The sequence below is a fragment of the Trichoplusia ni genome, chromosome 4 (assembly GCF_003590095.1).
Source record: "Trichoplusia ni isolate ovarian cell line Hi5 chromosome 4, tn1, whole genome shotgun sequence".
In the NCBI taxonomy this organism is placed as follows: domain Eukaryota; kingdom Metazoa; phylum Arthropoda; class Insecta; order Lepidoptera; family Noctuidae; genus Trichoplusia; species Trichoplusia ni.
In genome coordinates this window covers 9701915-9726011 of record NC_039481.1, presented here as the reverse complement: position 1 = coordinate 9726011, position 24097 = coordinate 9701915, and the positions used below count along the sequence as shown (strand labels likewise).

The 24097-nt window shown below is 34.0% G+C and overlaps 5 protein-coding genes across 5 annotated transcripts in view; 3 read left to right on the top strand and 2 right to left on the bottom strand.

The window, feature by feature from the left end:
• Positions 1–3733: 3733 nt before the first annotated feature.
• Positions 3734–6644, bottom strand: LOC113492965 (probable glutamate--tRNA ligase, mitochondrial). Its single transcript, XM_026870718.1, has 6 exons — positions 6161–6644; positions 5787–5982; positions 5181–5395; positions 4782–4897; positions 4448–4557; positions 3734–4304 (listed from the first exon to the last, which is right to left on the bottom strand). The coding sequence occupies exons 1-6, from the start codon at positions 6499–6501 to the stop codon at positions 3768–3770; spliced, it is 1515 nt and encodes a 504-aa protein (XP_026726519.1). The 5' UTR covers positions 6502–6644; the 3' UTR covers positions 3734–3767.
• A 470-nt stretch (positions 6645–7114) lies between these two features.
• Positions 7115–10875, top strand: LOC113492966 (DCN1-like protein 1). The gene is made up of 3 exons (XM_026870719.1): positions 7115–7217; positions 7370–7969; positions 8593–10875. The coding sequence occupies exons 1-3, from the start codon at positions 7215–7217 to the stop codon at positions 8785–8787; spliced, it is 798 nt and encodes a 265-aa protein (XP_026726520.1). The 5' UTR covers positions 7115–7214; the 3' UTR covers positions 8788–10875.
• A 1008-nt stretch (positions 10876–11883) lies between these two features.
• LOC113492964 (NADH dehydrogenase [ubiquinone] 1 alpha subcomplex subunit 2) lies at positions 11884–13081 on the top strand. The gene is made up of 3 exons (XM_026870717.1): positions 11884–12046; positions 12118–12224; positions 12944–13081. Exons 1-3 carry the CDS (start codon positions 11967–11969, stop codon positions 13024–13026), a joined length of 270 nt encoding a protein of 89 aa, XP_026726518.1. The 5' UTR covers positions 11884–11966; the 3' UTR covers positions 13027–13081.
• Positions 13082–14140: 1059 nt separating this feature from the next.
• Positions 14141–20067, bottom strand: LOC113492963 (probable pseudouridine-5'-phosphatase). The gene is made up of 4 exons (XM_026870716.1): positions 19758–20067; positions 18865–19083; positions 17116–17348; positions 14141–15100 (listed from the first exon to the last, which is right to left on the bottom strand). Exons 1-4 carry the CDS (start codon positions 19873–19875, stop codon positions 14927–14929), a joined length of 744 nt encoding a protein of 247 aa, XP_026726517.1. The 5' UTR covers positions 19876–20067; the 3' UTR covers positions 14141–14926.
• A 365-nt stretch (positions 20068–20432) lies between these two features.
• Positions 20433–24097, top strand: part of LOC113493053 (glypican-6) — an 81225-nt gene continuing 77560 nt past the window's right edge. Inside the window, exon 1 of the mRNA XM_026870835.1 lies at positions 20433–20857. Within this exon, the coding sequence (XP_026726636.1) occupies positions 20638–20857 (220 nt within the window). The 5' untranslated portion in view covers positions 20433–20637. The remainder of the gene's footprint in view (positions 20858–24097) is intronic.

Sequence of the window (24097 nt, the reverse complement as noted above, 5' to 3'; positions counted from 1 at the left end):
TTTGATATTATCTTCAGAATATTATTAAAAATCACGTTATTCATTGCCAGACACTTAACATCGTGGCAACCCCTTGCCAGACACCCTTAATGTTCATGAAATTATAGTTTAACTTACGTTATAGTATAAAAGCTGATTTTTATATATAATACTTGGGTAATAAGTAGATGATGTTTCCTCATTAGCCAGACATTTTTTATAGTTCCAACCCCTTGCCAGACAAGCATGTAGGGTAGCTGTAGGAGCGAGCGCGAGGCAGTATGTATATAAGTGGGTGCGAGTGAGATGCGTTTGTATTGTTTAGTATTTAATACATGCTTACATCAACTAAAACAATAATATGTGCTATCTTCAATTATTATTAATTAAATATTCGTTATAAATGATAAGAATAACATTAATTATATCATTACTTACGTTAAAGTGTAATAGCTGATTTTTATATATAATATTTGGGTAATAATTAGATGATATTTCCTTATTAGCCAGACATTTTTTATAGTTCTAACCCCTTGCCAGACAAACATTGTATGTCTTAAGAAGAGATTTGTGATTAGAATGACTCATGCAAATAAACTTTTTGGCGCAGATTTATTTAACTAATAATCTATGTAAATTTTAAAAACATCTTAAGGAAAGACATTCGATGCTACAATTACCTTAAATTGTTAAAAATTTAATTTATTTTATCAAAAATAGGTTTAAAAAAAAAGCCAAAAAATAAAATATTTTTCAAAAATTTAATTAAAAATAGGTTAATGATGCTACAAGTATTAACGTTGATGTATTAACGTCTTTAAATGTTTCTTTTTCTTGCTCTCTTTCAACAATCTTTTGAGAATTTTTTGGTTCTGAGGTAAAATATTTTTTCATTAGCCCTGTGAATGATTTGTAACATTCCCTGTGATAGCCACCCTCTGTGTATTCACGTGGAAAAATGATGTCATTGTACTTAAGGTTATGTTTTTTTCGCAATTTTAAAATTAATTCACATTTTTTCAATGTCTCGTCAGAAAATAATGTTATTTTGAGACTACTTTTGTTGCAAATAACACAAATTAATGTATCACCCATGACTTATTTTTAATACAAAATCACTTTTATTTAAAAAGTCACATAAACAAATTGTAAACTTATAATCTACGTATCATACTATAAAATATTATTTATCACTACTTTTTTTTGCAAATAACACAAATTAATGTATCACCTATGATTTGTTTTTATAATACAAAATCACTTTAATTTAAAAAGTCACATAAACAAATTGTAAACATATAATCTACGTATCATGCTATATTATATTATTTTAGCTGATGTAAACATGTACTGAGTACTAAACAATACATGCGCAGTAGAAATAACAACTGCGCAGTGAGGGATCGCGGTAGACTTAACTCGCCATCTCACTCGCACTCACTCATATACATACTGCCTCGCGCTCGCTCCTACAGCTACCCTACATGCTTGTCTGGCAAGGGGTTGGAACTATAAAAAATGTCTGGCTAATGAGGAAACATCATCTACTTATTACCCAAGTATTATATATAAAAATCAGCTTTTATACTATAACGTAAGTTAAACTATAATTTCATGAACATTAAGGGTGTCTGGCAAGGGGTTGCCACGATGTTAAGTGTCTGGCAATGAATAACGTGATTTTTAATAATATTCTGAAGATAATATCAAAAAATCGCACTTTATTATTTGACGAATTTAGATCGGTATTTTACACACCTTTAGTACCGTTTACCTGCCTAAGCCACTATAACCCAAACTTCATAATGGTCCATCGTTCTTACCTGGGTTGGGAGTATGCGCTGACAATCTTTCAACTTTTATAAAATAACGAAGGTCTGGGGTTCACGGGCTCTTGCTCTATTAGCTTGTATTTGTTTATGCTACATTATTATTATAAGTATGAAAACTTTTTGGTGTTTAAAATGTTTACTTTTGTTTTCTTGAGAAGAAAAATCTACGATCTTTTTTCTATGCTAAGTGAATTTATGATGTTCGTTAATAAATGTGTTTTAATTAAAATACTCATTTAGATATTAATTGCATAATATGGACTGTATACGAGAGTGGAATCGATCAGCAAAGAAATGTTTTGTCTAAATATGAGTTAAGATTTCTTAGACTGTGTTTTTTTGGTTGTCAAATATAGCTAAAAGATGTTCTATAGATGGCAAATTAATTTCATTTGCAATTCTAAATTAATTTCCTCGCCCTATAATTCCTTTATAGATATTGTTCTATAGTAAGGCGTAGGATATTTTTGCATATTTTATATTTGGTAATAACAAGTCTGCCCTTTTAAAGCCGAATGCTGTTTTGGATACAAGTCCCCGCTATTTGACTTGCGTTTACAATTATTACAATGGCAACAGTTTTGGCTATAAATAGGCCTCACACAGTTCGCCATAGTGTTGCCGAACTACGCGGTTGTCCGAAGCACGTAGGAACTTACGAAGAAGGAACGTGGTTGTTTAAAGTGCTTATGTCATTTTATTTTTTAAACAAAGGAATTAATTTGACATCTAGTAAATTTAGTTAACATATAACTTATGTGTTTGGTGTGATTTTTGCTTTTATACCACCTATAATATCATTATTTGTAGAATGATGCTCAAACTATTTTAAGTTTATTTAGTTTATAAAGTGTGGGATTTTTATTTTTATGGCATGTTACACATCCGATTTTGTCTTAGTTGTAAGACGTATAGTTTTTCTTATTGTAATAAAATGTTTGCCATCTTCATTCAATTATTTTCCTGGCTTCAAATTATACCTCATTTGATATACTTAATCTGTAACTAATTGCCCTGTTACAAGATTAAGTAACACTTTTGGCCAAATATCTGTAATTGACCGTTTGGTTTCATTTTGACAAGAAAAGTAAAAAAAAAAATTGGTTGATTTTTTTACTTTTTTTTTCAGGGTTTTATGAATGATGTGAAGCCCTAGGATAAAACCTTGTTTTGTTTTAATTATATTGTTATTGTAAAGAAGTGTTTAGTAAAGACTAATGTGGGCCAGTGGCCACTTTGTGAACTTATTGTAACTCTGAATTGACCACAATATTTTCTCTCAATATTTATACTCGGGAATTCAAAATAAATTATACTGTTACTCATAATGTGTTGGTTTTATTTATAACCCTCTAACTATGACTAGACATCCGTAGCAGATTGGAAATTCGCAACATTTCGACTTGACAGTCATACTAAATTGGGGATTCGTAGCAAATCAAGGTCGAGATGATATTCGTAGCATAACTTTCGTTAGCAGCAGATTGGCAAATCGTATCTATTTAAAAATTTCAGACACTGGTCAAAAATCGACGATGATAGGACTTCCGTAACAAGTTTAAAATACGAAGCCAATCAACGTAGGCCTGTTATTCGTAGCAAATAAGACGTTCGTAGCAAATCGGTTTTTCGTAGCATGTTAGACAAGAAAATCGACTTGGCATTCGTTGAACGCTCGGCGTGGCTTCCCTTCGTAATATTTTTATTTATTTATTTAATTTAGCTATTCTTGACACTATTGTAATTTTCATGCCAACTTTAAATAATAATAGTCATAGAATTTATGAACAGTACTAGCTTGCAAAGGCCCATTGTTGGGCGTTTTTTTTCGGACAAAATATAGGCACAAAATAGCGAATTTACAAAATCAAATCAGTAGCAACACAGATTAGTCTCCACTATCTTAAAACCTTTAACTTTACATGAGACTAAAATAAGGGATCAGAATAAAACAGCTCAATACCGTACTGCTGCCTTTATTCTTGCTAGAGTCTGATTCTTACCAAGTAGGTCCATCATCTCAGCCACTCCCGGTCCTTCATCCAAGCCGCTGATCACAGACCTCAACATCTTCATTAACGCCGGAAACTTTACATTATTGTTCGTAGAAAACGTCCTTAAATTCTCCTTTAAAGTCCCTTGGTCGAACTTCTCGAGACCTTCCAAGTTTTTAAGCAATTTCTCTAATAATTGACGATCAACCTCTGCTTTATTTGTTGGTAATATCCAGAGGAAACCAAACTTCTTAGACGCTAACTCTTCTATCCTTGATATTCGGGTGGCAGACCAATTTAAAATGGTTGTTACGTGTTCCTCAGTTAAATTCAAGTTGTGTTGAGGATACGTTTTGGTTATTAACTCCTGTAAAGTTGTTACTAAGGTTTTTGACAGCTGATCGTCTTTTAGCTGTCGTTTGATTTCTAGTCTGTTGCATTCTTCGAGAAGGTCCGGGTTTAGGCGGCTTGGGTGTGAGGAGATTTTGTCGATCTGAAACTGGAATTAGAAAATATGAATTTTTGCGTAAAAATACCTAAATGTTCAAGACTTTCTTTTAAACTTCTAAAATACTCAATACGAAAGGCATAGAAAAAATCTACCATGTAGATAAGTAAAAATTAACAGGTTTAAACAAGTACCTCTTCAGCCAAATCTTCCATGGACTTGAGTCTGACGCCAGCCCCAGGCACGTGGTCAAATCCACCGCCAGACAAAGTTATGTAGTTCACTAACGCCAGGGGATATATCCCTGTAAAGTATAAGGCACTAATTTAGGAATATTGTTGTGGTTATGAATAAAATAGAAATCGGCATTTGGTTTCTGAAGGGAATGAAGCTAATTCCAACCTTATTCCTTTGAAATAAAGTCGCTTTTCAATTAAAAGCGTTTCAGCCAATGCCTTCGAATTGGACGGACTATTTCAAATTAAATGTTAATTTAAAATAAAAGTATCACAATAATATGAATTATACCATTTCTCTTGTAATCTTCCACTTTGACGTCACTCTGTCTCTTGCTGAGTTTCGTACCATCAGCATTCACGATCAGAGGCATGTGCCCAAACTGCGGCGGCGACCATCCAAAGGCTCTGAAATAAAAGAATTAGGATGAGAACTTCAAATGGGAAAGTTGGATGGGAATTTTAAAGGTTGCCTGGCTGGACAACCAGTTTGCTTTCTCTTAACATTTTATCTGACTAACTTATGCTAATTCTTATCATACTGACGGCCATTTTCTTTTACTCCGGGAAATCGCCGTGGGCAATGCGGCTATAATCACTGTATACTTCAACATTCCCTTGAGCCCCCATCCACGGGAACAACAAACTATCGCGATTAATCATATTGACAGACTGCCATAACCTAACATACCTATAAATAAGCAAATGCTTAGTAGTAGAGATCTGCCACTCAACCCCCCGCAAAACATGTGTGATGTCCATCAGATGGTCGTCCACCACATTAGCAAAGTGGTATGTCGGGTATCCATCACTCTTCATGAGGACTGGGTCGCCCTCGTTCAGGGACACGTCGTATGCTATCCCTCCGAAGATCATGTCCTCGAAGTACTGACAGTCTGAAGTAAGCTGGAGGAAAAAAGTAAGTAGTTATGTTTCTATGCGTCGGACGGTGCGTTTGTGTTTAACGCACGCCTCGAAGAGATGTCAGCATGCTTAGTGTGGCCCATGAGGACTGATGGCTGCCGGGGCAGCAGGATGGTCCGAAACATGGGTAACCTACCCATGTTAGTAAGTAAATTCCATCAAACCCTTCCCCTCTCAACTCAAAGCCATTTAATGATTGAATTTGATGATGAAAACAACAGGAAGAGTTGGATTAATTGACATATTATAGTTGAGAAAATTTAATGTCTAAGTGTCAGCCGTGAATTGCTATTGCATCTATGGTTTATCAAAGCTATGGAGTATAATACCGAACATTAGGAAACATTAAAATAAAAAATAGTACAAGAAATACCTTAAACCTAATACAAGAAGGGACCCCAGCATCCATCTTCTTATTGATCTCTTCTTGTGTAAGACTCCGACACCGGTTATCATACTTAGGTGTCCTCTGGGACCTTACAGCATCTCTCCTTAATATGTTCAGTCGCCTCTCTGTGCAAAAACATTTGTAGGCCGATCCATTGTCTAGTAGCTTCTGTATGTGTTCTCTGAAAAAATAAATTATCAGTGTTTATTTTTTTTATTCTAAATTATAAGTAGGTATTTCTTTTCAATAGTGGTCAGATATCAGATCACACACTCAAATATTACAAGTAGCAAAATAGACAGCAGAAACAGTCAATTAAGTTTTCATAGGTTAGTTAAGTGAGTTGATTAGAAACTTACTGATATATATTTAACCGCTCACTCTGTACATAAGGACCATAATTTCCTTTCGCTGTCGGTCCTTCATCACACTGTATTCCCGCCCATTCTAAGTCCTTGACCAAAGCTTCGACGGAACCATCAACTTTTCTAGATTGATCTGTGTCCTCTATGCGCAATATAAATGAACCTCCTTTAGATTTGGCGAATAAATAATTATATAGAGCTGTTCGTAGCCCTCCTAAGTGGAGATATCCTGTAGGACTTGGAGCAAACCGCACTCTAGGATGTTGCGTATTGATACACCTATGTAGGTAGCTCTTCGTACTGAAACACACGCTTTTTATTAAAAGTGACCTCATTTTTGATTATTTTAATCACATAACATATTGGATTCTATTCAGATCCCTTGAATCTTATTTATGTTTTGCTTATCATATCAAATGTTAGGTTATGTTTTCAATCAATCGATCAGCTGTTCGCTATCACTGTCCACTGACAACTAAATTTACGTTCTGTAACATTTTCATCACTTATCAGACGATTGATTAAAACAATAATTTTATAAAATCTATTCCAACAGGTGATAATTTTAAATACCTTAAAAATTAAGAATGATCGGAGACAAGGAAGCTGTTATTTAGAAATTAATATTTTAATAATGTTTAAACAAAATAATCAATTAGGTATGTTTGTCTATGATTCACTTTTCGTGAAAGTACCTAATTAATTTTACATAATCAAATTAATTACCATAAAGTCAGGACAACTGTAACTTGTAAATACGAACTTATAAATACATTTTTCGTTTTGTTTTGTTGTCCTATTACTTTCAAGAATGGAATACCTGAGGATATTTCCTGAAAAGGTAACGATTGCTGATTAACTTTATTTTATTTGAAAAATAAAAAATCATACTTCAAAATAATAAACTTATTTCAATAATTATCATATTGTGGGAAATTATGATTTTATCACGACAACATTAGAAAGTTGTCTATGATTGTTATTTCACTTTGGTTCCGATGTCGAAATAACAGTGAAAGTCATTAGAAACAATAAAAAAATCACGAAAATGGTGAGTAATCGTGTTGAATTATGCATCAAATATTACCAAAGTAACAAACACAACATTGTATCAAATGACCAAATTGTTTTAACATACGTAAAATAATGACAGGTAAGCACTAATAAGGTTATAAATATGACGTTCGTACGATTCTCTTACAGAATAAATTAAAATCGTCACAGAGAGACAAAGTTAAAAAGTTCGTCGCGTTTACGCAGACGAGCGAGAGCACAGCGATATATTGTCTTTCTCAAAACGACTGGAAACTGGACCTCGCGAGTGACAATTACTTCCAGAACCCTGAGGCTTATTACAAGGACCCTGTGAAGGCGTCAGTGGATAGGAAAAGACTCGACCAACTGTTTACAAAGTACAAAGACCAGCAAGAAAATGACAAAATCACCGTGGATGGTGTTATGAAGTTTCTAGAAGATCTCAATCTAAGTCCTGAGTCAATCCTAGTTCTTATAATAGCCTGGAAATGTAAGGCGGCCGTGCAGTGCGAGTTCACGAAAGACGAATTCACGATGGGTCTCATAGAACTTGGAGCAGATAGCATAGAGAAATTAAAAGCCAAATTACCAACATTGGAAACAGAGATAAAAGATCAAAATAAGTTCAAAGACTTTTATCATTTCACATTTAATTATGCCAAGAACCCGGGTCAAAAAGGCTTGGAATTGGATATGGCGATAGCTTATTGGAATATAGTGCTCCGTGGGAGATTTAAGTTCCTAGATGCTTGGTGCAAGTTTCTCACGGTACGTTGAGTATACAAATTTTTATTACTTTACTATTAACATAACCATTTTAAAAATAAAATGAAAAGATTGTAACTTCCATATTATTAATGTTGCATGATGTAAAGCTTATTGGTATGGTTCGCCAATACAATATAAGTGCCAAGTTGGCATGCTATATCATATAATGTAATACTATTTGAGAGTCATAATGTAGACCATCTAGGCTGAAAAATCTTTTAATCTGTATGAAAAAAATCATTGTTATTATTTTAAGAGAGAACCAATTTATTCCAATATGAATTCAATTGTGTATTAAGATGGTGTAACCATAATCCAGGTTTTATTGATATCTTGAAATTATATTTATTTTTCACTAAATAGTTACAAAATCATCTTTTTCCATAGCATGATTTATTTCCTTTTTTATTTGGTATGGTTACCGTCTGAAAAGCAAATAACAAAGTACTTTTAAATTGCAATAAGATTCTTATTGATAATGCGATGTTACTGTTCTGGTTTTTTGTTTACATAAATTTATCTATAGCCTGTTATCAGGTCTGACTTAGAAAGCAAGCATACTGTGTTATAGTATTCCTTCATAAGAACAATGAAGTTGACAAATGAATTTTATATAATTCCAGGAGCACCACAAGAGATCCATACCAAAGGACACATGGAATCTGTTGCTAGACTTCGCGACACAGATCGACGACGGCATGAGCAACTACGACGCGGAGGGCGCGTGGCCCGTGCTCATCGACGACTTCGTGGAGTGGTGCCAGAAGCAGGGCCTCACCGCCGACGCGGTCAAAGCGCTGGAGCCGGCGTCGGGCTAGCCTCGCAGGCGCGCGCGCGAGGCGGCCCGCCCGCCGCCCGCGCGCGACCCGCCGCCCGCGCGAGGCGCCGCGCTCGCCTACGCCGTGTTGCTGCTCTCTCGCGGCCTGCTCTACGGTCTCGAGCTGTGTACAGTCGAGTGGCTCGCTATCCTTATAGTTTACGAATTGTGTAGCTGACTAAATCGTGACGTGACGTAAGAGGTTTGTGCTGAATGACGCTGATGGGAATTTCATTTGGCATCGTGGCTCTAGTCTGGAAGGTTTGTTGGGATTACATATTTTGTTTAGTTTCAATAGTCTATAGTTTTAATAGGATTGTTTGTTAATCAAAAGTGTCTACTAAGAAATGTTGTCAATTTAGTGAATTAGTTTATTCTTGCCAATTGAAATTTCCATGTATTTATCTTCACTCAACTGTATATAGCTCCCGAACTATTCGTCCGTGTGATAAAAAATTTTGGTGACCCGTTTCGTATACCCGAGAGGGTAAGGATACTGGGAATGATGTTCACTTTCACAATTGAATGATATTTATGATAAGCGTTATTCTAAAATTGTCTCTTCGAATTTCTCAACATGGTTCTCTTACGTTATAGAATAGTATGCCGTATAAAATTTAAGATGTAAATATGTATATACACATTAATGATATTACATTTCTTTTTTAATTATAACAAGCTTAGATTTTTCTGTTTTAGTTTTTTTTAGCTTCCCAGCGACATGACGATGCTGGACTGTTGAAATCGGCATAATTATTAATTAAACTATTTCAATTATTTGCTCATTTATTTACTGTTGGAATTGCTCGAATTTTTTATGACATAAAACAAGATTTTATTTTTTATTTACTTTGGGGCGTAAGTGCAATTTTGACATGAATAAATGTTCAATAAATAATACATATTTCATTCGATTCTGGAATGTTCTGTTGATTGTAAAATAACAAATTAAAATCTAATTCACTGAAATACATTAAGAATATGGGAGATTGAATAGTAGAAAGTTCCAATATCGTCTAGAAAATAATAATAACGATCTAGTTCACTTCAAAATTAATAACTTGGAGAAGTTGTGCACAGCACCTACACACACTAAACATTACAATGGAACACTGGGCTGTATTGTGATTGCATGGAAACATAATCAATGGTTAACATCAATCGAGAAATAAAAGAGGGTATAGCTAGATGTGGGTACTAGAGGAAGAGAGAGAGATGGAGTATCCTGGCCTGAAGAATAGCCAGATATAAAAAATCTGAACGACTTCTTCGATTAAGTTTCTATCGTGGAAACAAATAAAACCTTAATGATTAACGTCCTCGCAAATTCGGCCAGCTATACGAAATATTTAGAAGTGTTACAAATACGAGAGGATTTTCATGTACCTACTTAACAATTGAACACATCTTTAGTAGAACAATGTTGCAACTGCAAGAAGTATAACGTCCAAAATAATATGCTAACTTGTGACGTCATAATAATTTCGTAGAAGTACACCTTCACAGCGGCAAAGTTCTAACTATTTTCCAAAGGATTATCGACTTTATATTTTGTCCTATAAGATTCAAATAGGTGTGGTAGACGTTACATATGACCACTTTGAACTAGCTAATGTCGGCAAAGTCCTAACGTGACTATTATTAAAAACTTTTGTATTACATTGTTGTATTAACATTTAGACCGCACATCTTCGAATAGTCTACTGTTTGTTCTTGAGACTACCTAAACATAGAAGAAGAAAACAATATTATTCCATTTCCTAAGTCACCGGCCTCTTATTGCGACTTTTTAACTCAAGTTTGACTTGAGTTGGTAAAATCTCATCGTTTCTCTTATCTGAGTACTAAGAGAACTTGGAATTATAACTCAAGTTGCTTGGCGATAGTATATCAAGAACTTGTAGATAGTACCTACTCGTCGTGCTAGTTCAGTACTTCAGATATGTCATGTTTCCCGCGCTCTTGGTCTGTAAACCTTGACAAGTTGATGTGTGTGGGGATCTTTTTTATGACACTATAAGCGTGAACTGTGATTAATGAATTTCCGAAACAATTGTAAAACTGTTCAATGAAAGTATGAATAACTGCACAGTATTTTTTTAATTACGTAATCGAACAAAACCTTTTAATAAATGGTTATTTTTCACGTAATAGGGTATTCGAATCTAGTTGTGCACCCGTAAGATTTTTTCAATTGTCCCTATATTTTTATTCAGAAACTCCTTAAAGAATAAACAAATGTTCCCTTATTTTTCTGTTTAGGGTTTTGGACTTGTACGTTCAAATTATCTAGCCAGCTATTTATCCAAGCCCTTCTAATTGCTTATATTAAGTTGTCTATGCTCAACAGCTCAACCCAGGCAATATAGTGGCTCCATATTTGAATCAAAATACTAATTTATTTCTTCAGAAATATTTGTCCGTCCTTTTCTATCTGTTATTTAGTTAATAGTTCAAATACCCTATTACGTCGTTGTACTATGAGTTTAAAGCAATATTTATAAAGAATAATAATTGCTCTGTAATACCTCTGCAAGTCTTATAGATCGTTAATGATTCATTATTTTCAATTTGTATGTCTCTTAATGTAATAATGTTACTAGAAAAGTGCTGTTGCTTCTAGCGTAACATTGAAATATTAAAATCATAATTAAAATGTTTGGTACTTAGTTTTTAATTGTACAAAAGATGAAATTGATGTATTGAGTATTACATTAAATTGTTAAATAAATAATTTATGTTTTCATTTAGAAATTACATAGGTGTCCGTGTGTTTTTATTCAAACTTCCCTTGATAATAAAACTGATGAAGAAACCAATAAATCCTTAGAGGTATTTACAAAAAGGTTGCAGCAATCTATAAAACTCTAAATTATCTTTTGCTTAATGCATTGCTTATAAGGTACCTATGTCTTTATTTCCATAAAAGTAACGACTGTTACATTTTATTTCGAACAAATTTTCCAGAAAAAGATTAAATTGTAAATACTATTTATTGTGACTATCTATATCTTGATAAGAATAAATATTGTAATTTTATTTCGAACGCATTGATTTTTCAACGTTCTTTCACTGTCATTTGTGACAATTGACAAAACTATCAAGTGTCACTGTCACTGTGTCACTTGAATTATTCGTAGCGAATTTTTGCCCTTTGCCTAGAAATAAAACTATTCCAAGATGGTTATCCGATTCGGAGGAACCCTGAGAGAAATAAGGATTCATTTATGCCAGACTGGTAAACAATCTCAGGGTGTCAGGTAAAGACTTATGATTACATAAACAATTTCATAACCCCAAAACAGAATAATAAAATAGTCTATTTTTACAGGGATTTCATTCAGAAGCACTATGTTAGCATTAAAAAGGAGAATCCTAACTTCCCGATTCTGATTCGAGAATGTAATGGTGTCCAGCCGCGCGTTTGGGCTCGCTATGGTATGTAAATAGTCGTAACTATATTTACGAACCAAAATTTCCTTAACGATCCTACTATACTTGTTAACTTTCTTAATCCATGAAGGTTAAATTTACTTTACCTTATAGTACTTGAAAACTTCATTGATTCTTATTCAGCACCCTTGCTATAAGTGCTACAAGAAAATCTAAATGTTTAAGCACTAAATGTTTACGCTCTATGGATTGGTATGGTGTTGTCGTGTGTAGGCAATGCTTATTAGTATTTCAGTTTCAATATAAGCGCCTTTTACAGCTAAAGGATGTGAAGCATGCCACTCACTGTGTGGTCTGTCAGAAGGTCAAGTCATGACCGTCATCCAAGGCTTAGCCCGATAAAGTATATAATAAGATCTGTTTTTGTAGATACAAGTCGTTTAATAATGTAGTTATTGAAATAGTTTTGTTGTATTATAAAAAAACATCAGGTTTGAGTAGTTATCAATGTTAGTAAAATGATAGAAATTATATCTTCATGTTAACTAATTCAGAAAATTGGTATTAGAGTATTAATTTTATCAATCTGTACTATTGAACTTGAATCTAGTTTATGTAACTTGTATTACTAGATATTTATATAAAGTTACATTTCCTTTCATAGATCTTTACAGTAATGAACACCATAAAATCATGATATAACTTTATTAAAAGAGGTTTTAACTCCTCTTGTCAACTTATAACAAGTATTGTTGTCATTCCAGAGCGTGGCCAGGAGAAGAGCGCCCCCCTCACAGACTACACCGCAGATAAAGTACTCTCGGCCTTACAGCAGTTAGCAAAGTAAATTATCTGTTCTGTTTCATTTATGTGTTATATAAATATTAGTCATTAGCAAAGGACTTTTTATTTTATTCTTAAACATTTGAACCTCATAACATAAGATTGATAGAATTACATAATATGCTTTTAGTTTAAAATAATATTAATTAATTTGATGATGAATCTGGCAGTAGTAAAAAAAATCATGCTAGAAGAATAAAACAGCTTAAGATTGTTCCTATATTATAAATACCTAAACTGATGGTGAAAGTAAAGTAAAAAATTGACTTCTAGATCAGATTAAACAAAGAAACAAATCGTAAATAAAAAGGGAATGGTAAAGAAAATAACATTTATACACAAATAATTTATTGCATAAAACATCTACGACAAACAGACTCCGTAAACAATAACAATATAAAATCATAAATGGCGACTATTTAACACTGATTACTAACAATGGTACTATCACTAGACAAGATATCAATAGACTAGTTATGTATTAGGCAAAGGTAACTTGCATAATGCCACCTAACATGAGTTATTGTAATAAATTGGTTGCGGACATTTTATATGTTTGACTGCACGGATAACCGAGTGGTTGAGGTCACCACGCCAAATCCACTGTGCGCGACGTTTCGCGGGTTCGATACCTGCGTAGGACAAGCATTTGTGTGATCCACGAATGCTTGTTCTGAGTCTGAGTGTCTTTGTGCACGTGATTTGTATGTTTGTGAAAACCCGACACAAGTATTGAATCTCCTTACTGCAAGTGGGGTTTTTTTATACATGTAGTATTTAGTATGTAAACTTTGCCTAATATACTACTATATCTGCAACAATTACTATATTTAAGCGATGATCTTACCCTGTTATAATTAGTACGACAAAATTAATTTTGTGCTTTTAAAAATTGTGTTAGCGAATCATTCATATTGACATTTCTAAATGAGATTATGACAATTTAAAAGTACTTGAGACCAAACCTTTTTTCTGTCCAAGTTTAATTAATTTATTATTACTGTTTGGCTGAACTTGGGTCCTTGATTTGAGTTAGTACATACATAATTCTATATCAACTTAGTGCAATATGATCTTGAAGGTTTATGTTGATGTGTTAATATTATAAGAAAAGTCGGTTTCTTACAAGAGTTTTTAATTCGTTGTTACATTGCATTGTATATTTTACAACGTCTAATAAATTAAGTACCTAATATCTTTTAGCATATAATGTTTTGTATATTACAGTTATTTCAGGAAGTTTATCTTGTGGTATATTTTGTACTTAATAAAAACATTTGCATTTCTAAACATCTAGTAACTAGTTTTTAGACTTAATTATAAGAAGGAAAAGCGATATAAAAATATAATAATATTCGATATTCTACATTTGTCGAGTAGGTAGTCATTTTATTACTGGCCGATAAATATCTGATTACTTCTTTTTTTTTTAGTCTACTGTTTGGTAACCAACTACAGAAAAAAACTGGTTTTGGACGTTACTCTACGAACGGCGACGCTTTAAGACTTAAGGTAGATAATAGGACAAAATTGGCAGTATAGGTGTTAATTTAGTCGCTGGTATAATCAACAGGTGCAGCAACCGTTAACAAAAACAACGATATATATATTACGTTTACGTGATATACGTCTTCTTTTATATCCAGATCAAACATCAATAGAACCGCACACGGTATATCCAACTACCGTCACTTAAAGCCAGTTTGAACTTCGATAATGAGGGTAGTACGACACTACAACCTACTAATCTAGATATGAGTCCGGCTCTATAACTGAAAACTTTTTAATGTTCTGGCTAACTGACAGTAGTATATTACAAGTAAAAATATCAGTAATTATCTACGAGATGCCTTGTTCTATACATCAAAAGTACTGCACACAATAAAAATATCAAACTACCGTCACTAAAAGGCGGGTAGGCCGAACAATTCAGGTTGGAACTTGGCTAGTGTGGGCAGTACGATGGTGGCGTGTGTCGTCAGTCTCTTGTCGAGATGTGGGTCCGGGACCATGACTGTCTGCATGCCGGCGGCCGCGCCCGCTGTCACGCCGTGAGGCGAGTCTTCGAACACAAGGCACTGGAATGAGAACAAAGTATGGTGAGATTTTGTAGGATATAGATGAACAGACTTGTCTGTCTGGCTGATGACCAGTTGAATGTAGTTAGTCTGCCTTGTCTGCTTAAACCTGCAAGAACGGATTGGATTTGTTTTTCTTTCGGCTATTTTTAGAGTTGATCGTATAGATAGATACAATATTATGTGAAAAGTATGCTCCTGCCTAAACCTAACATGAAGATTTTGAATGCTGGTAAATAAGACGTTATAAATTGACAACTTTATATTGAAAATTATAGTTCCGCTACACAAAACTCAAAATTTCAAGCTCAGCAATCATTTCGCATTAACTTTTCCTTGAACTCAAAACTAGCCTCGTTATTAATGATAATTAGCTACACACGCTTTCGCGGTGGTATACTAATCATATGCTTAGTTATCAATAATTCTGTGATCGCCTTGAAGACTGAAATTTTCAAGGTTAATCTCATTTGGAAATGCAACTTAGACTTGGTGATACATTTTCGTATAGATAGATACTTAATACATTTTGTATCAAATAGCAACAATATTATTATACTTAATGTAGTCAGTGATAAAAAGTTGTAATATTATGTAATTGATAACGCTTGTCAACTAGAATACAATCAGACATTATCTACTTGTTAATTACTTAAGGTATTAACTTTCTACGGCGGAAAACATTAAATAGATGATTAATATTTGCATAATTATTTCCTACGAACATACGCAAGTATTTTGACAAAAGAAATTGTTTCAAGTACCGCCGAGGTGAGCACCTAATTATGTATCTAATAAATTATATGGTATCTAACCGATAATTAGGCATTATTAAAAATAAAAGGCTTATTTAAACAAGGCGAGGTGCTAATCTTAGCGTATTAAACAATAACACACTATCCCCACTAAAGATTATAACCCTTGTGTCGGACTATAAACCTAGGAGATACCCACAAGCATTGGAGTCACATGCACAATGATTGAACCTGAGCCTCGTCGCACGCTGTGGGTTTGGCGTGGTTACCTCAACCACCTGGTTATCCGTTCAGTCCAAGTAGATAATTATATTTGAAATATATTAAAGTGGTAGATATTGCATTTGAAAATATTTATTGTAATTAAAGACGTTGAATTTTTTGAACATTAAAATACTCCATGGTCTTGAAAAAAGAATTCTAGATACCTATGTAACAATAGTACCGAGTACACTGTTTACCTCGTTAGACATTAGCGTTATATTGAAGCTATAGAAGTCTGTTTATCGTCCCACGCCAGTTGCAGTTCAATTGAGGAAATGAGATATTTTGGTGATGTCGGGTCTAGTAAACATTCTCTATTTTAACGCCGGCTATACCGACTTCAAACGGAGCTCGTATTAACAGTTATGAAGCACTTATAGCGTGTTAGTGTTTGCTAAATATGTGCCATAATACCGGTAATTGGTACAAAGAGTTGAGCGGAATACCGGTAATTCGGCTAGTATTTGGGACAGATGAAAATATTTATACATTTTATTCATTACGCAGTCATATTTAAAAATAGAGGAAGATTGTGTGTTTTCAAGGAACTTCTCAGTTCGCGATGCTTGTTTAATTCAAAGGTGATGCGCCGCGAAAAGAGGAAAAATGCAATGATTTACCAATAACATGATCTAAAAATCGATCTTTTTTAAATAATCAGTATATTCGCGACACGGCGGTCAACTATCTTCTCTCCGAAGCCCTAAAAGCTTGGACGCCTTTACCGTTGCCGCTTGTCTCGTTTTAATGTTTATTGTTTATTAAATACTTTGTGTTTAAATAAAGAAATTAATATATAAGTATTTTGTTTTAATACGGACATTTCTGTGACAACAATAATCGATTATTATAAATAGATAAGACAGGCTTACAATTGTACTTTTTAGAGACAGAACCGAAATAACTACACTACAATTCATTCATTCATTGAACCTAAAATTACCACCTAATACCTATAACTACATTATTGAAGCAATAAAGTATTGAGAAACTCACCTTAGAAGGATCAGGTTTATCAGGGAACCTGGCAGCAGCTACCAAGAATATATCGGGATGTGGTTTCCCGAATTTCACATCTTTGTCGGTGCTGCCCATGACCATATGATTGAAATACGAGAATAGCTCCTTGTACGGCGCGATCTTCGTGTCTACAGAGCGGGCGCTGGACGATGTAGCTAATGCGAATGGTGTCTTCGTTTTGTGTAAGTGTCGTATTAATCTTTCCGCACCTGGAATTCGAAAAATTATAGAATGGTATGTAAAAATGGTTGAATCGATGGGTGTAAGCCAGGGACCTGATTCCACTATTTACAATGGCCGATTCGAATTCCACTAAGCATTTTTATTTCTTCTATGATCTTACCACCCGCTAAAGTCGCTCTCATATAGTTGTGTCATCAAAGACCAACAAGATGGTACAAAAAAGATTCTTGGCGAACGTTTAATCAATCTATAGAGGCTTTAATCAATTATCTGCAAAGAAGCCAAATAACAGTATATTGGAAATTCAGTGTAGAAAATGTTTCAGCTTTACTGCCATAGGAAATCGTTTAAGAAAACAATTACATAACTTCGAATCGAACTTTGTACACTAACGTTTGAAATCGGAAGATGGAGTTATGCCAAGCAATAACAATTGTGTGCACACATGATCTTAAAATTTAACACTTCATAATTTGTTCTTACCAATAAGTATGAAATACAACTGTATTACTTATTAAATACCTTAATAATCTGTTTAAATAATCTTCCAGAATATTTACTTACATTATTTAAAGAAGGCAAAGATCATAGTAAGTTTGTTGTAGGATAATCTCTGAATTTACAGTCCCAATTATTTAAATTATTTTACCAATAGAGAGCCACATTATTTACGACGAAAAATACTATCCAACGAAGTGAGCATGGGTCAACTAGTCTGGCTATAAAATAAAGGATCTCCCATACATATTTAGCCAATTTAGCCTCTACATAAAACCTTGAAAACAAGACTTCTTTGTAATTAATGCTATAAGACTTACTATATTATCCTTGTTTACAGTCAATGCAATATAAAGTATATTTTATGTTGCTTTAAAAACGTCAGTACTGAGTACATAGTTATTCAGCCTTTTTATCACCAACTATTTATTCAGTTTATGATATTAAACAAGTCTTCAGAGTGGCTTTTATCTAAATTCTGAAGTGGTGAGTGCAAGAAAATGATGTGATTTTTTTTAACATTATAAAAATATATTTTGCACACTCAGATCGCATAATTTGATAAGATTGAATAATGAATAGCATAATGGTATGCACAAGTTATGTAAAGGTAAAATATAGTGCATTGAAAACAGGGTGAAAGGGCACTTAACACAATGGCACAAAAATGTTTTCACAACTCATATTCCTTCATGAATTTTTCTCTTACTTGTTGCCTGACTTGCCTTACTTGTTGAATTTTTCTTTATTGCAGGGTAAAGGCACTATATCTGGTTAGGACAGCATTGTGTATTTTTTTTAAGTCTTTCCAAATACTGAGAGATTCATAACATTGCATTTGGTTCAAGTAAGAGTGATTGATTCAAAACTTTGTACCCATTTTATGTGCCAGTATTATGTTTTGTGTCATTAGTTTCATTAATTTTGAACAAATAGTTCTACTAAAATAATGGTTCTGTATTATTATATTTTAAGACCTTGATGTTCATTATGGAACGCAATAAATTATTGAGTATTAAAAAATAGTGAATTAAAACTATCTACCGTCTAATAAAGGTGCGTTGGCTAACATAGTGTCTCCGAGCACTAATAACTGGTCTCTGAACTCCTTGGGGGTGATAGGAAGGTTCAATTCCTTGCAAAGGATCTCCGACAACCGCTGCTCAGTACCTCCTAGTACCTTCATCATTAACTCATTTGTGTATTCATGACCATACTTTGCACAAAGCTGTGTTATCATTTTCTTGTACACCAATTCCGTATCTGAAAAAAAAAACTGTATTATTTTTTTCACCTAAAAGAAGCAAACTGTGGTGAAGTTGCTTCACCATAGAGGTGAGGTTTCTATATGTATTTTTATCAGTCAACTGTTTTTATTTTTAGTTTGTGGGTGTTTGGCAGTTTTAATAATTTATAAGTTTATAGTCAAAAAGAATATTAAAAAACTAAAAAATACTGGTCATGTCCACATATCTTCCTATGTACAATTTGGACAATGTCTAGACTAGACAATAGACAACTACAATAGCTACAATTTGTATGTGTAATAATGTACCTGCAAATTGAATACCAATTAACTTTGTATGTAAAATAATATATTCAACTAATGAAATTATATGAATTGAATGTGATTAAGGCTAATAGAATTTAAGGTAAGTAATAAATTCCTTACGAATGACAATAATGTTGGATTGCAGCATTGTAATGAAACCGTTTTTAATTTTAAATATTAAAAAAGAATACAAATAAGAAATTTCTAAGCTAGATTTCACAAATTGATAGTATTATATACGATAGTCATACTACTTCGACACAGTCAAGGAATTAGAATTAATACGGTCACAATATTTGTTATTAATTATGTAAAAGCATGATCGTCTTAACCTTGCCTTTCAATAACATTGACTATTTATATGAAGGTCGAAATCTTAGCTCACCTAGCAGGAGTCCATCCATGTCGAAAATACAGTGGGTCACCTTTTTGTAATTCTTAGCTGTGGAATAAAATCTCGCGCCTATCGCTTGCGACACACTTTTTAACAAATATATCCTCATGGTTACCGGTTATGTAAAAAGTTACAAATTAATAAACAAAATATACACTGATATCTGTATCCTTAACAAATACAAAACTTAGTTCACAACTTCACTTATGTTTTACTATTTTTATTTTATTTTAGAATTAGCCGACACAAACACGACGTGCATTCATTGATTGAATAACATTTTCGTCTATTTTGATTGACAAGAAAAAACACGCGTAAACAATCCACTCAAAATATTGTTAGCCAATCAAATCGTAGGCAACAAGTAAAAGTTATTTTCCATTGGTGAAATTATTTTTTTTTTATAAATTACAGCCAATGAAATAATTACAACAATTATTGCTATAAGAAATAAATAACCATATGATTATTAAATGTTGCCAGTTAATCATGGAACTTATGGAAACATAAATAAAATCTTTTAATTCTTGCTTATTTAACGTAATCATAAGTAAAATAAATAATAAATAATAATGACTCAAATAATTTGTAAATATTTAAAGCGTTTAAAGAATGCAAATATTTATATGGCAATAACACGTTGTGCGAAGCTGTCGCTGCGCTTTCGGCTCACTTCAGTCAGTCAGAGTCGGTCAGTGCAGTCGATCTGCGACCACCATGGTTCGCAGTTGAATCGTCGCGGCTCGTTCGTATGGCGTTTGCAGTACCGCAACTTTAGTTTTATAAAGAAAATCATTTACTTGTACTTTATTTATGATTCGTTTGTAAAAGTGTATCTTGTTTAACTCTTAAAAATTCACTCGTCGCGAACATGGCTGTGAGAGAGTGTTGTTGTGATAAACTGTCGCCTAACAAAAAATCGATTTTCGGATTGAGAATGAGGAGTCAAATATTGTTTTTACTGTTGGCTTCTTGTTTCTTAACCGTGGCCTCTGCCGCTGACTTTGAAGGAACTTGTGCTAATGTGAAAACCATCTTTGAAAAGAATGGAATGTTGATGGCGGTAGATTTGCAAGCACAGCCAAACTCAGGTGAGAATCACGCGCTATTTCACAGCTGAATGTGATAATGATAAATGATAATGCATGATACGGTGGTATATATGTTGACTTTTTAATAAACTGGGTAGTATCTTTTAAAAACAAAGCATGCACCTGCTAGGCTAACCACTTAATAAGCTGCCCGATCTGAATGTGTATTAATTTTTTTATAAAGCTAAAATTCTAAGTGTAGCAATAAGGTTGACATCTACATATTAGTTATGTAGCGATTAACCTGTCCTAATATTTTGTCTCAAGACCCTACAAACTGTAAATAACAAACAAAGCGTAACTTTTATCTCTAGGTTTTTGTTATCATAACGATGATCAGATAAACAAATTATTAATACGAACCATCGTAAGCCGACTTCGCCACACTTTGGGCAACAAATACGAACACAAGCATTTAATATGTTTGTGTATTTTGTATTCATTCTACTATTTTGCATTCTAGACTTGTTATTATTCGTTTTCAAACATATTCGAAATGCAAAAAAAGTAGAATGAATACAACTTACCAACGACACGGCTTATCATCATCAGTACTAATGTTATTTATTACTTCTGAACGAGCTAAAAGATATTCCTTTGAAAAAATTTAAACCTTTTGAACTAAGATTAGTGAAGACAATAGGTACGCAAATTTTTACACAAATTCGGTTGGTCATTGCATAGACTTAACCTTTTTGAACGTATTTCTCAAAAGAAAGAACACGGGAGCTATTGTTATTTTGTTTTAAGAATAGAAACAAAATCCTTCGCGTTAAAATTATTTTTACCTGAACAGAAACAAGTCGAGACGAGAAACAACAAGTTTTTTATACAAGCAATAATCCAAGAAACTTCTTATTGCCGTCGACTCATTTAGGTTTATGTTCATTGCTGTTTTAATGAAGCCACAACATGGACATAAAAGGCTACCTAATTAAATTAAGATACAGAAAAAATAGACTTTGAAACCCACGTATGTATTCAATACCTATAAAAACGTGTCTGCATTATGCGGAGTATTCCTATCATTAAAACTGGAAACTCATGAATAGTTGGCCGAATACCTAAGCATTTCGCAACGCTTATTATACCTAGCTGCAAGATCATCACATACTAAATGTAAACGAATAATCGTGACCAGTTAAATAACGCTATTATTAGCAATAATGAAACGGACGGCGCTGATGACTTTAATGCGCTTCGTCTCCGCCAACCTTGAACAAATCATAAACAGTCCAAAAACGAACATCTTCCGAAACAATTTGTAGTACGTAGGTGTAGTTGATACGGTAGGCGGAGTTGTGAAATGCCTACATTGCCACATAAATGCTATAAAATAGACGATTCTGCGAAAGAAGCAAACTTTAAGTGGTGCTGCATATCACAATGTTCTTCGAATCTCACATCTATGCTGCCTGTATAAAGTTTATTTTTGAGTAGAGAAGTTATGGTCATGCCAGAAAACTAAAGTTAAAAGCACAGACTGCAAGTAGGCAGGTAATGGCACGCGGAGTAAGCGTGGGCGAGTACGCCGCGGAAGGTTCAAACACGATTTGACATGGTTTTCAGACGTTTATACAGATTTATGTAAGCTTTAAATCTGACATGCTAACAAAGCGTCTTTGAAGACATTGCATGATCTTTTTATCTGATAAGCACCGTCAATTGATTTAAATGTGTACGCAGTGTACGCACTGTACTCTATTTAAAATGTGGCTTTTCAAGTAGCCGCTTTTATTAAAATAACTCAATTTCAACTGACTGGATTTCATTATTCTCGAGATTAAAGGAAAATATGGTATCGAATTTAAGAAATAAAATTTCCAGTTGACGGCGCGCGATATCGAGCCATCGATTACATTTCCAAAAATGTTTTATGCTTCGACCGGCTCGACGGCACCATTCAGTCATTACATCTTCCTTTTTTGGCATTCGAAAGCATGTTCTCCGCTTGCACTCTTCGGAATAATCGCCGACGAATTATTCCGTGAAAATTTACAGTCACGGACACGGTATTTGGCACGAGCACTGCGGTGCCTTCCCACGAATGTCGTTAACACTAAATGCTACTGATTCAAACATCCAAATCATAATTATTATTGGACCAACTCGGCCTCTGTGGTAAATATTCAGTGAGCGCAAATAATAAGACATTGTTTAATTTAATGAGTTTCCAGCACGCACACCTTTTACCGGCGAAAGGTTCTACATGGAAAGCTTTGAAGTCAAACCCATCCCATTCGTCACTGTAAACTGATACATTATTAATGATCCAGTGCGCCACACCCAACTCATAACCCGTAAAACTGCTAAGCCTTACTCCGGCCTAATAAAGCTAATTGGTATGTTTGTGCAGCCAATCGATTCAGGTCCTAGCAACTAGCCTATGCAAACTTATTAAAGCTAATCATAATCCGCCACGGCGTATAATTTATACGCTAATTTAATTCGTCGCCAATGGTAATTCAATAGAAGCGGTAAGATCAGGCGATACCAGTTCAGCTATTAAGATAGTGTACGTCTTAAGATCGCAGGTTGACGCCACGTTTCCCAATAAGGCTTACCGTCTGATAGATCGTCCGGCACCGGCGCAGTATCAGGTTCTACAAAGTATTTTGCATAGCGCGCCGGTTGTTTAGCATGCAATACTCGATCGCCGGGACTTCTAACGGAGACTCGTCGCGACAACTACCGGCATGTGTACATGATTGCCGTCTGAATATACATCATATTTAAAATCCAATAAACTTAGGACAGAGTTAGGAGGTAGGTATTTTATTAAACATTCGAAAATCATCTTTCGTTTTTTTAATAACAAAACGGCAGAATTTCAACTACCTGTATGCTCTCTGATTCCTTGAATACACATCACATTTACATAATAATTCTAAAACAAGGTCGCTAACCATTCTTTTATGATTTGTCTAAATTGTGTTTGGATTCTGTGCATGCGTTAATGTGACGTCGCGGCTGTTTAAAATTACTAGAGAAGTGTTATTTATTACTGCGACTTAGTGGTTAATAGCTACTTAGTCTTCTTTTAGTCTTGCGCCTACAACTAAGTCTACATACCAAAGATCCAGTTTGAGTTGATCACCGAAACATAAATCAGCATGTTATAAATATTAAACTGCATTACCCAAAGTCAACGTCAGAACACGTTATTTCATCCTATGTTGAATAAAAAAAACATAAAATGCTCGGGTACACGGGAATCTCGGTGAGATTAAGGTCAGTAGC